We start from the raw sequence: 13,000 nt of genomic DNA, 5'->3' as shown, positions 1-13,000 counted from the left end.
TAGTCAATAAAAACATTAATAATCAAAACCAACTCCATCTTATTTGTTTTTAGACAAAATTATATAAGCTACATTTAACTCACCAATGTCCGTTGGATAAAGTTTCATTTGTAGAAAACATTTCTTGAAAAAATATATTTTTGTAATTAAGAGAGGTAATGAAATTTGTTTGTTTTTTTTTAATTTTGAAATAGGACATTTTTAATAATTATGAAGTCATTGTATAAATTATTGGGTTGCTTAAATTTTGGATAAAATGCATATTTCAAAATAATGACAAAATTAATTATGAGTGATGACAGTTGAATTAAAACAGTGATCATATAAGATAAGTTGAAAGTGTAATTAAAATATAATTTTGGAAAAAAAATTGTAAATGAAATGAGTACGTTTGTTTGTACTTCTTTGAAATAAAAATATATATTCAAAAACACCAACAAATAATAGTGTAATATAATTTTTTTGTTTCCTTTTTTTAAAAAACACTTTATTTTAAAAAAAATTAGTAAAATATTTTTTTCAGAAAAACTACTTGAACGTGATCGTAATATTACAGATCATTATCGATGATGCTTCATCACATATCGAAGAGGGATCCCAACATCGATCCATGTTAGGCTTGTGGTCTTTCATGTCGGCAGAAGAAGAAATTAAAGCTCGTGCATTAAATGTGGGTTGACGAGAAAATTCAGACGAGAACGCATTTTTAAACGGACGAAAATTGCGAGCTCCATCCCCTCATTTCCAACGTTAATCTAAAAAGTGTGAAGCGTCTCGAAGCGCGGATATCGAGCTCCAATCTTTTCAAATTTAAGCGAGATTAGAACATGCTTAAGCGTGAAAAAACATTTTTTATCTTTAGTGTAATTGTAATTATTTCAAACCAATAAATAGATAAAATAATACATAAATATGATAAATTTAAGTCTGATGCATTAATTCTCATATTTATAAAAGCATAAAAATCTCAAAATTACAATCTTGTCGAATCATTATCAGACATGTTTAATCATAAAATTAAAAAATAAACATCTAAATTTTAAACCTAATTTATTATTTTAAAATAAAAAGACATACTTTCAAAATAAAAAATTAAAAATAAATATATATGATTAATTTGGCTTAAACATACTTAATTAAACACCAAATTATGCTTAATTCGGTCAAACTACAGTTTAACCGCTTTTTCTGCTTTTCTCCGAAGCATGCCGTTTTTGTCGAGCTCAAGCTTAAGCATGCTTAAGCGGAGCTTAAGTGGGCTTTTTAGAAAACTTCTCATTTCATATCATTCTTTTTTCGAGTTTTCTCTCATCTTATAGCATTTGAGTTCTTAGTTCTATAATAGTTGGGAAGTGTTTGTTTTCCTATATTAAGAGAGTGTGTGTTCTCTTTCGAAACACAGAGAGTGGTTGTACACCATAAATTATTATAGTGGAATTATTTTCTTCTTGTCCGTGGTTTTTACCTTAATAATTTTTAAGAATTTTTCACGTAAATCTTGGTGTCCAATTTATTCTTTATTCTTATATTTATCCTCTCATGAAATTACTGTACATGAGACCAACACTTTATACACGACTTCACCATTCAGCTATGTATAAAATTTACTCCTACATTAAAAAGGATGTTGGATAAATAAAGTATGGTAAATGATTACTTTTTTTAAAAGAAAATAGAATGGATAAACGTGATATTACAGTCAATAAAAACATTAATAATCAAAACTAACTCAATCTTATTTGGTTTTAAGCAAAATTTTATAAGGTACATTTAACTCACCACTGTCCCTCGGATAAAGTTTCATTTGTAGAAAACATTTCTTCAAAAAATATATTTTTGAAAATTGAATTAAGAGAGGCAATGAAATTTGTTTGTTTTTTTTAAAATTTTGAAATGAGGACATTTTTAATAATTATGAAGTCATTTTATAAATTATTGAGTTGCTTAAATTTTGGTTAAATTGCATATTTCAAAATAATGACAAAATTAATTATGAGTATAATGACAATTGAATTAAAACAGTGATCATATAAGATAAGTTGAAAGGGTAATTAAAATATAATTTTGGAAAAAAAACTGTAAATGAAATGGGTGCGTTTGTTTGTCTTTCTTTGAAATAAAAATATATATTCAAAAACACCAACAAAATAATAGTGTAATATATAATTTTGTTGTTTCCTTTTTTAAGAAAACCCTTTATTTTAAAAAATTTAGTAAATTATTTTTTTCAGAAAAATTACCTGAACGTGATCGTAATATTAGAGTTCATTATCGATGATGCTTCATCACATATCGAAGAGGAGGGATCCCAAACATGAGTGAGTCTCATGTGAGACCGTCTCACGGATCTTAATCTGTGAGACAGGTCAATCCTACCCATATTGACAATAAAAAGTAGTACTCTTAGTATAAAAAATAATACTTTTTCATGGATGACCCAAATAAGAGATCCGTCTCACAAATATGATCCGTGAGACCGTCTCACACAAATATTTGCCCCCAAACATTGATCCATGTTAGGTTCGTGGTCCTTTCATTCGCCAGAAGAAGAAGAAGATGAAAGCGCGTCCATTAAATAAGGTAGTTGGCCGATAGGTTATTGAATCTCAGGCCGTAATTCAAACTACCTCTCATTAAATAAGTTAGTTGGCAGATAGATTATTAAATCTCAGACCGTAAATCAAGCTACCTCTCATTAAATATGTTGTTGGCAGATAGATTATTGAATCTCAGGCCGTAAATCAACTTTTTTATTGCATAAAAAATAAAAAAAATAACTTTAGATAATTAACCATTGGATAATTAACCACGTGAGAATAACTTTCTTACATATATAATATAATTTTTTTTAATAATTAGTACTATACATCATAATAACAGGTAGGATCGATTCAAAATTATTTAGATCGTTTCGTCTCGTCTTCCTTGCACGTTCCTTGCAAGTGGAGAGAGACAATATCCACAATATTCATGCTGAAATCATGTCCTCTGACCTTCCATGAGGGACCTCTTTTCTCAGATATATACACATATCACCATTTTTTCAAGTCCGAACTAAACAAGCACAATTAGCTTGCAATCATGTTGGATACAGCTCTGAAAAAATGCAGCCAAAATTACAGAGAACTGACGATGATAATTGACAAACAAGAGAAACAGCTCAGGTTTCTTGAAACAAAAGCAACTTATCTTTCCATGTTTTATTTTGCATCCCAGTTGCTTATCTACCTTTCGAATTCGAACCCATCGGCCTACCACTGTAGAAATTGGTGGAAACTCTTCTTCGTTTCGGTTTCGCTCGCGGTTGTTTTCGGGCTAAATTTCACGACCACCATTAGTAAGTACCTCCGAATAAAGTATGAACAAGACAGGAACTATATTGATCAAAGTGATAACTATGTTTTGGTGAATCTGGAAAATTATGCCGAAGAAGCAGCAAAGGGTACTTCAAGTAAGGAAACAGCAATCGATATGCTAAAGGCCTGCAAGGTGAGTAATGGACCAGATATGTTTGCTGTGTATTTACGGTACGCACATATTGGAATCACGGTCTTTGCCTTAACATCATTTACGGTTCTAGTTTTGCATACTTGCACACTATGTGGTCAGACCCTCTAATCGGAGTTCAGGGTCAGTTTCTCTCTTTCTTTTTTATTACAAGTGGGGCGGGCTTGGAAAATGTGGAACTCGAGACGTACAAGCAACCAAAGGTTCACAAAATTATCCTCTACCTTCGACTAACTTGTAAAAGTCTCATCTCTGTTACCTTACCTTTGCTCCATCTTTTTCTTACTACCTCGCCTGGACTAAACTTACTTATCCTTATGTGTGTGTTTCGTTTTGTATGTATATTCTTGTGTGTGTTTCGTTTTTTTATGTGTATTCTGTTGTACATATTTCTTTTAATCGTTTTTCATCTCTTTTCGTTCACTTTTTCTAACATTTCTAGTACCAACTGGGAAAGTGGGAACTCCCTGAGACTCCTAACACCAAAATATGATGAGATGGCATTGGAAACTGTTGACATGCACGATATCACGACAATATTCCGATAAAAAAAGACAAAAAGTGCAAATTAGTAAATTAGTAGAATATAACCGCGAATTGTTCGACGATATGACAAAAAATAGAATATCGTAAATGTAAATTTTGTTATTTAATTTGTACTAAATACGTAAATAAAGGCAGCTTCAAATAATCGGTTATATGTTATTTAGTTCTCCACAATTGATTCCTTTCCATAGCCTCCCGCATCAACATCAGATCCACCTCGTTGATATTAATTTTCTCCACGTGCTTCATCTTTGGCCTTCACATGATTAATTCTCCACCTGCGGCATACGTCTGGCACCAAGTTGCCAAAAGACAAGTAGATTTTAGTTCACATAATTAGTAAGTTACCGGCCTGAGAGGTACGTGACATATATCCCTCATTCTCAGTTTCTTCCACTTTGAATCGGCATCCCTGACCGGTCGCCGCAGCCGCAGCAGTCTCTTCCAGGAAAGCCGAATTCCCTGAAGCCCACAGCCAAAGAAATAACTAATTTAGAAACATACATATAATTTGTTCTACACAAGATCCTCTTTTGTTTACTATAGATTTTAGAAATTCTTGGATATCCTAATTTTAAATTTTAACTATATAATATCTCATGATTAGCCAATGATTACTTGTATTCCAAAGATCCTCATGATACCTTCTCACATAAAATATATGTAAAAAAATCATGTATTTTAGAGTTCAGATCATCAAGAATATATATCTTCCCATATTTGAACAAAAAAATTAAAATTTTATGTATATTTTTTTCTGACAAATCAAGTTTTAGTCTCCCTGATCAGTATTCCAGAAAAAACATTTCTAGATCATGTTGTGCCAAACACCATGATAGTGAACAATCAACTCATTCTAAACCAGACTCTAGCTTGCTGGCTTCATGAGAAGGAAACAACAACTTGATTAACCCCTCTTTCCCATATTGCAAAAACTTGTGTGAGATAGTCTTATGTGTCGCATTTGTGAGACGGATCTATTATTTGCGTCATCAATAAAAAAAAATATTACTTTTTATGCTAAGAGTATTATTTTTTATTGTGAATATGTGTAAGGTTGACCTATATCACATATTAAGATCCGTGAGACGGTCTCACAATCTAACATCCCTTTCCATATGTCAGATTTCTTTTATGTTTTGTTTTTTATCATCTACCTCTGCTAAAGACAACAGATAATAGATCAATACTGAGTTTGAACGGTTGAGACCACGCCAATTGATAAAATGGACAATCAATGAAATTCTGGGCATGAGTAATGAGTTATTATCTTTTTAACTATGGAAACATTGGCTAAAACGTCTATTTTTTCCCATCCTCAGCGAATTTCTACTTGACTATGTCCTCATTATGTCCGCCTACGCATTGTTTCTGAAGCTTGTGCCACCTACAATTCAAGTGAAAAAATGTTGTGAAGGGGCTTAAATTTAAAACTGGACCACGCATTGTCCATCAGAGAATGTTAATTTTTTTCTGTTGAATCATATCTTAGGAAGCAACATCAGAATATTTATTACCTCTTCATCAAAAATTCGTTTTCGAAACGATAATCAAAAGAATCAAAGTTTGCAGTAAAACTAAATCTTTTATTATAATTCATCATGTGTATGATTTATCATGATATGTACATATACTCGTGTGTGCGCGCACACACATACACATCGAGTAAATATGTTCATCCGTCTGAAATGAAATAACAAACCAAGTCTCACAGTTAAAAAGGGGTTCTTAAGGGCAACTCCAACCCTTGCTCCACAATGGAGTTGCTCCATTGTGGAGCAAGGTTTTTCACTCCAATCCAGCACCATTTTTGGTGCTGGACTGGAGTTGCCTTAAAAATCACTCTAGATGTGGCGCAGCACTCTTTTTTTTAATTTTTTTTATTTGTTTTTAAATAATTATAAATATTTAATATTTTATTATATATTAATTATATAATTAATATATTTATTTTTTAATTTTTAAAATAATTTTTTCTTGAAACATAAATATTAATTTAAATTTTTTTAAAACTTTTTTAAAAAAATTAAATAGATATTAAATTAATTTAATAAACAACCAAATTATATTACTAGTACATTAAAATGATACAATTTACAACATAATACGAAATAATTTTAAAAACAACAACAAACAAACAACAAAATTACTATACAAACAATAAAATTTATTAAATGATATTTAGTAATCTGATAAACCAGATCCTGATATAATGAAATAATATAATTATATTTATTATGTATAATTGTGTAATGGAATTATAAATAGTTATTATTGAATTAAAATTAATATTATAAGAATATTTTGAGAATATTCTTTTTTAGTGTAAAATGTAGTGTAGATAGGTTGAAGATGAATTTAGTGTTATACTATTGTAGTGCAAAATATAGTGTAGAATGTAGTGCAGTGGGTTGGAGATGGTCTAACCAAGTCCATTGACAATTCAACCCTCAATTTTCAGCAATCTCTCTGGATATCTCCCCAGGCCTATTTTGGTCAATTTCGTGTTCGCCTTCCTGCAGGAATGGTCTTAAACAGTAAATTTGATCAACTGAAAGGGACTTTCGGGTAAATTTCCATCGATAGCCATAATGATGTCTGATGTAATCGAAGAATATATAAATAGGTAAAAATTAATTATGTTATTCTTATTTTTCAATTTATTATTTCGTCTCACAAATCAAGTTGTGTTTCTTTCAACATTTCATATCACAAGTCAAACAGATGTGTAAAATACTTATCTGACACAATTAACTTGACTCAACATGATTAACTCGACTCCACCCGATTTTTTTATTTTAAAAAATTTATAAAAATAATATTTTAAACTCATAATAAGAAAATCTCTATGATATATAATTTAAATTTGAAAGTCTAATCGTAAAAATTAAAGTATATTTATTAAATTAAATAAATATTTTTTAAAAAAATGTACAATATATATATATATATATATATATATATATATATATATATATATATATATAAAAACATAGGAAATATTTATTAATTATATATATTTTAAAAAATAAATTTTCGAGTAAACAACCCGATTATTTTTTCGGGTAAGATATTGGGTCCAACTTGACTTGACCCGAATCCAAAAACTTAAAATTCAAACCTAATTTTTCGAGTCCATTTGTGTTTGTTTGGTGGGTCGAGTTCGATTTTGACATCTCTAATTATTGTAGTCAAATAAAGTCCGACATCCCGTGAATAAATGAATAAATGTTAAGTTTCAATAATTAATCAATTTAAAAGGTTGGTGTATATATAGATGTATGCAGTACAAATTCACATGAACAAGGTGGAATAACGGGTTGGGTGTAAGCAAGGACGAAGTTAGAAAATAGAAGTCGGTAAAAAAAATTAAGGATGGAAAAAACAAATATTAGGAAAGAAAAAGGTACAAAAAATATAATTAATTTTAGACTAATAATCAATGAAATTAAAATATTGAGTGGCGCAGATGTGTGCTTCTGTTGGTGTAGGGTTGACAATGTGGCGAGGTGAATGTGGGTTTTGACGTTGCGTCATCCCCATCTCTGTTTTCAAAGTATGTTCTCGTTTTCATTCTCGCTTCTAGCTAATCGGGAAATCCTCATCGCCGACCTCGTGGGATTAAATCTCCGTCTTCGCCCTCGTCTTTTTTCAAATATCCATCGAGTTGGTCAATGAGTTTTTTTTATTATTAATAAAATTATTATTATTATTATTATCGCGACGGATTCGAATATGAAAATTGTATTCATACCTACCTAAATTGTTCCTGGGATTCAAAAAATCCTCAAATCAATCCTGTTTCAAGTTTTTTCCAGAGAGCCTCGAACCGAGTTGGGTGGGTATTGGGGGACACTAAAGATGTAAACAAATCGAATCGAGTCAAATATGACAAAATTTTGAATTAGTTTTATTGGAATTCGATTCGAAATTCAAATTTTTTACTCGAGTTCAATTCGAAGTAAAGCTTGAGTTCGGTTCAAAAAATTCGAAAATATTCATGAAATATTCAAATTATTGCTCAAAATAAGTACCACAAATGCTTAAAATTTATTTATTTAATATATAATTGTATTAATAAAATATTATGGTTCACGAAGTATCGAACAAATAATTTGGGTTCAAGTTTGATTCGGAAAAAGTTCGAATATATTCGAGAGCGGCTCAAATTCGATAAGCTCGAATACGAATAAAATATTTTTCAATTCGGTTAGAAAAATTCGAAAACCGACTCAATTCTTTTAATCGGTTACGGCAAGATGTCTCTCTCAAATTTTTATTTTTAAAAAAAAAATTGGTATGAAATTGGGTGATGGAGATTGGATGTGGCTTATCTACTTTCTCAAATTTTTATTATAAAATTTTATATTAAATATAATAATAATACAGAAAAACAATTAATTTTTCCAAATTTTCATTTACTATTCCTTTTTTCTGCCAAAATTCTGTAAGTGATCTAAGTAGGTGGTTTCTGTTATTTTTATTGTATCTTGTGAACTTTTAAGCTAGATAATGATATTTCATTTAATTTTTTGTTTTGTAAAACTTTTTTTTTTTTTGAAAAGAAATTTCATTAATCATGCAGCAAAGAGTTACAATAATCATAAATGTGCTTTAACTTTTATCTAAAATTAAAATTAGTAAATTTAATATATTACCAAATGATTAAGAGTGAGTTTCGATACTTAATCAGTAACTTAAAAAATATTAAATAAGTCCAGTTTTTTTTTGGTTTTTTAATAATAAAAAAATAGACGTAGTTTTGACGTTTAGATAAATATAAAAAATTGATTTTATTTTTTAAAAAAAATAATTAAAAGTAAAAGTAAAAAAACTATAAATTCCAGCTTCCACAAAATACACTTTTAAAGTGTTTTTTAAAACTGATTTCATAATCATGCATTTTTTTTAAAAAAAAATATTTTATCCAATGAAATTCTTTAACCAAACATGCTCTATAGATAAAACTCTAAAATTATGAGTTTGGTGGATGTATCTGGGAGGGTTCCTCGTATTGATGGAATCAGTTGTTTTTTTTTTTTTTTTTAAAAAAGTAACATTGATTTCACCACTTTAAGTTGACTGAACCCGTCTAACTAGTCGATGTGTCGCATTATTAGGCGATCGTCTCTTGTGCTTGATAGTTAGTCATATGTGAGCTTGGAGAAGTTCCCTAATTTCTAGGCTTGATCCTAGAAATGACCATCCAAACCAAAGTCATATCAATTTTGTGAAACAATTACAAAAAAATAAAATAGGCCAATAGTATTTCTTCAATCCCGTGTTATAAAGGAGTTCAGATCGGGCCCATAATCTCAATAATATATATCAGCAATAATACAACTACAATGTATATGTGTGAAGGGCGTGCTTTTTATATTTTTGTTTGCGCTCGACTTTATTCTCCATATCATTGTTAAATATTAACAGAAGAGTAGTTCTCTTGTGAGACGGTCTCATGAATATTTATATGTGAAACGAGTTAATCATACCGATATTCACAATAAAAAGTAATACTATTAGCATAAAAAGTAATATTTTTTTATGGATTACCTAAATAAGAGATATGTCTCACAAAATACGACTCGTGAGATCGTCTCACACAAGTTTTTTCCTATTATAAAAGTACTTTTGAAAATTTATAAAAACTCTTGTGAGACGGTCTCAATGATTAATTTTGTGGGTCGAATCTCTTATTTTGGTCATTCATGAAAAAATATTACTTTTTATGTTAAGAGTATTACTTTTTATAGTAGGACCCTTGTGAGACGGTCTCACGAATCTTTATCTGTGAGACGAGTCAAACCTAACGATATTCACAATAAAAAGTAACATTTTTTTGCATAAAAAGTAATATTTTTTCATGGATTAATCAAATAATATATTCATGTCACAAAATACGACCGTAAGACCGTCTCACACAAGTTTTTTGGTCTATTTTTTATTGTGAATATCGGTAGGTTGATCCGTCTTACAGATAAAGATTCGTGAGACTGTCTCGCAAGAAACCTACTTCTGAAAATTATATGGCGAATCAAGACTTGGATTATAAGTTGTGAGAGCGGATCATTTGCTTCTTTAGATTATGTTAACTTGTGGTTGAAAAATTAGTTTTTTAAATATTGCACTTATCTAAATATAAATACGTATTATATATTTCTGTATTAAATTTAAGAATAATTAAATTAGGAAATGCATAAGGAAAGTTACATTTTTAGTCTTTCGATTTTCAATTTTGGTTATGTTAATAAGAAATATGCATTTTCATTTTTAATCATGTTATGATAAATTTTTATTTTTAATTTTGTAAATTTTATTTTTTGGATCCTATTTTGTCTATCGATTTTCAACAAAATGACCACATGTTATAGGACTAAAAAACATGCAAATTACAAACAATAAAATCTATTTTGATGTAAAATTTATATTGAAATAATGCCATTTTTGCAATAAATATAATATCCATTTCTAACTCATTTATTTCAAATCTTATACAAAAAAATATTATCGAAATATTCTTTAATTATTAATAATTAACATAAATAAATAAATATTAAAAAAAATCAATAATTAAACATTTACTTATAAAACTAATAAATAATTATAATTATTTTTTTTATGTTAAATATAACAAATAATTTTATTTAAAAAAAATGAAAATTATTGCTTCAAATTTGGCGCTTAGTGCAAAAGAGAGCACCCCATTGGAGCAATCAACTCTGCACCAAAATGACTTTTCATTGGAGATGCCCTTAGTGTTCGACTCTGTCTCTGTTTAAGATCACCGATTGATTTCTCACTCGAAGTTCAGCTCCGCGATGTATCGTCAACTAGTGCTGAGAAACAACATCAACAAAATCGTCTACTTGAGGGAGGCTCAAGAGGCCGCCGCTGAAGGTCGTTACGGCCATGAGACACGGCTGGATCCGAAGAGCGTGAAGCGCGACTTCCCAGCTACAGTATACCAGGACCGCAATCGAGATTCTCGCCGTAGCTCTGAGATCGTCATTTTTGTTGGCGAAGACAAAGCCCTTCGAAGCCTCACACCGGAGAACTTTATTCAATATGTGGAGCTAATTTTCGAGATGAATGAAGACACTAAAACGTTGACCGTGCGCGGAGTTCCAGCACGGGGGGCGGATGATATCTTACGCTTGGGGTACGTCTTCAAATCCGTCGCTCTCTCTACTTCTTTTTTTCTTTTTGGGAGCACTGAGATAAATCTTTTGGTTTTGGAATACTAATCTCACCGATGATTATACAGAAAAAGTAATTTTTATTTTGGAATATTCTGACTTTTATTATGTTGATGATCTTTAAATTTTAATAAAGTACATTAGACTATAATTCTATGTACAAAAAAAGAAATATCTATACACATAAATATGCCCTATACCTGTTGAAAATCCGCCCCAGCTTCTTCATTAATCAATATATTTCAATAGAGAATTCTTGCATTACAATTCTGTTGAATGGTAATGAGAATTTTGAGTTCCATACTTGGCAGTATAATTAAATTAAACCAAGCAATGCATTAAAAGCCACCTCAATTTCTGCATGCGTGTGTGAGGATTTTGAGTTCCACACATGAATTTTTTACCGCGGTAAGGATCGATGAATTAATAGCTTTCGCTGTGGGCTATAGGGCATTCGGATTTCCTGTCAAAGACTACAGTCACAGGGAAAGGGAAAGGGTTACTGTTTGGAGCTGCGGATTCAAGGCTGATGAGGTAAAGAACAAGAGTCAGACCTCCGCCGGAGATGCGGCCGACAGAGCGAAAGATAATGCGCACGAAGCGGAGGGAAGGGGTAAGGGAGTTGAGAGAACGGTTGTGGACAAGACGAAGGAAGCTGCAGGGAATGTGGCGGATACGACTAAGGGCGTTGCTCATGGAGCGAAGGAGAACACCGAGAAGGTGGTGGATGGCGCAGCGGACGCACCGCAGAGTGTAGGAGACCGGGCGAAGCAGACGGCGAAGAAGATCAAAGAGACGGTGGTTGGGAAGGCAGACGAAGCGAAGTCGAGGCGTTGAGCGGCGGAGCTGGATCTGATTACACTGATGGTACTTCGGTTAATTTCTTTTCTTAATATATGTGAAAATATAGTTAAGCATAAATATATGAATGAAGGGAGTAACATAAATTGAAAATTAATACTAATATTAGAAAGAGGTATTTTCTAGATTACGAAATAAATATTAGTGTTTTAGGAAATAAGAAAAGTAGCATATCAAATCAAATATATCAAAAGTTGGCATCAAAATAATTGTGATACACTTGTCCAACATATTAAAAATGAAAGATTTAAAATGAGTTTATAATGACTTACAATTGACTTCTATAGCAACTTGGGTTAATCATTTTCGTAAAGCGAGGACGAATACGAAGTAGTTGCTATAGAGTTCCATTCTGCAGTCACGCAGCCGCAGGCTCGGGCTCGGAACGTGACAGAATGGTATCAGAGCCGGTCACCAGCATGGAATACCGGGAAATAAGTGCTATGCGGGGCAATGTGCAACGTGCATGAGAGCCACCTCTTGAACCTGCGAGGCAGAGTGCTATATGACAGGAGCCACCTCTTGAACTTATAGGAGCCACCTCTAGATTCTCGGTGCTGATTGATCGAGGGGTCAGGCCGCGACGAGGATGTCGCGTTCTGAAGGAGGGGCGATTGTGATACCCTTGTCCCACATCTTAAAAATGAAAGATTTAAAATGAGTTTATAATGACTTACAATGAAATAGCAACTTAGGTTAATCATTTTCGTAAAGCGAGGACGAATACGAAGTAGTTGTTATAGGGGCCCATTGTGCAGTCACGCAGCCGCGGGCCCGAGCTCGGTGCGTGACAATAATACACGCCAATAAAATAAAAGTAGAAAAGGGATATTTTAAGAACTAGAAAAATGCACGTGTGTTGCACGTAAAAACCTAAATTGTTGAAAATA

At 31.4% G+C, this 13,000-nt stretch overlaps 1 protein-coding gene and 1 long non-coding RNA gene across 5 annotated transcripts in view; one reads left to right on the top strand and one right to left on the bottom strand.

Annotated features, from left to right (window-relative positions):
* LOC140834432 (uncharacterized) overlaps nucleotides 1-13,000 on the top strand; it is a 46,641-nt gene that overhangs the window by 29,931 nt on the left and 3,710 nt on the right. Inside the window, exons 1-2 of one of the 4 annotated variants that reach the window (XM_073199309.1) lie at nucleotides 10,791-11,212; nucleotides 11,699-12,124. The exons of 1 other annotated variant lie outside the window; for it this stretch is intronic. In XM_073199309.1, coding sequence (XP_073055410.1) covers nucleotides 10,872-11,212; nucleotides 11,699-12,086 — 729 coding nt within the window. In that variant the 5' untranslated portion in view covers nucleotides 10,791-10,871 and the 3' untranslated portion in view covers nucleotides 12,087-12,124. Of the gene's footprint in view, nucleotides 1-10,790; nucleotides 11,213-11,698; nucleotides 12,125-13,000 lie in introns of those variants that run through there. 2 more of the 4 variants (XM_073199306.1, XM_073199305.1) reach the window with 2 other exon arrangements.
* LOC140834430 (uncharacterized) lies at nucleotides 3,555-5,779 on the bottom strand. Its single transcript, XR_012118717.1, has 2 exons — nucleotides 3,982-5,779; nucleotides 3,555-3,930 (listed from the first exon to the last, which is right to left on the bottom strand). It is a non-coding gene; the product is annotated as an uncharacterized lncRNA (long non-coding RNA).

Source organism: Primulina eburnea, chromosome 6, assembly GCF_022965805.1.
Source record: "Primulina eburnea isolate SZY01 chromosome 6, ASM2296580v1, whole genome shotgun sequence".
Classification (NCBI taxonomy): domain Eukaryota; kingdom Viridiplantae; phylum Streptophyta; class Magnoliopsida; order Lamiales; family Gesneriaceae; genus Primulina; species Primulina eburnea.
This window is presented reverse-complemented; position numbering and strand designations above follow the sequence as displayed.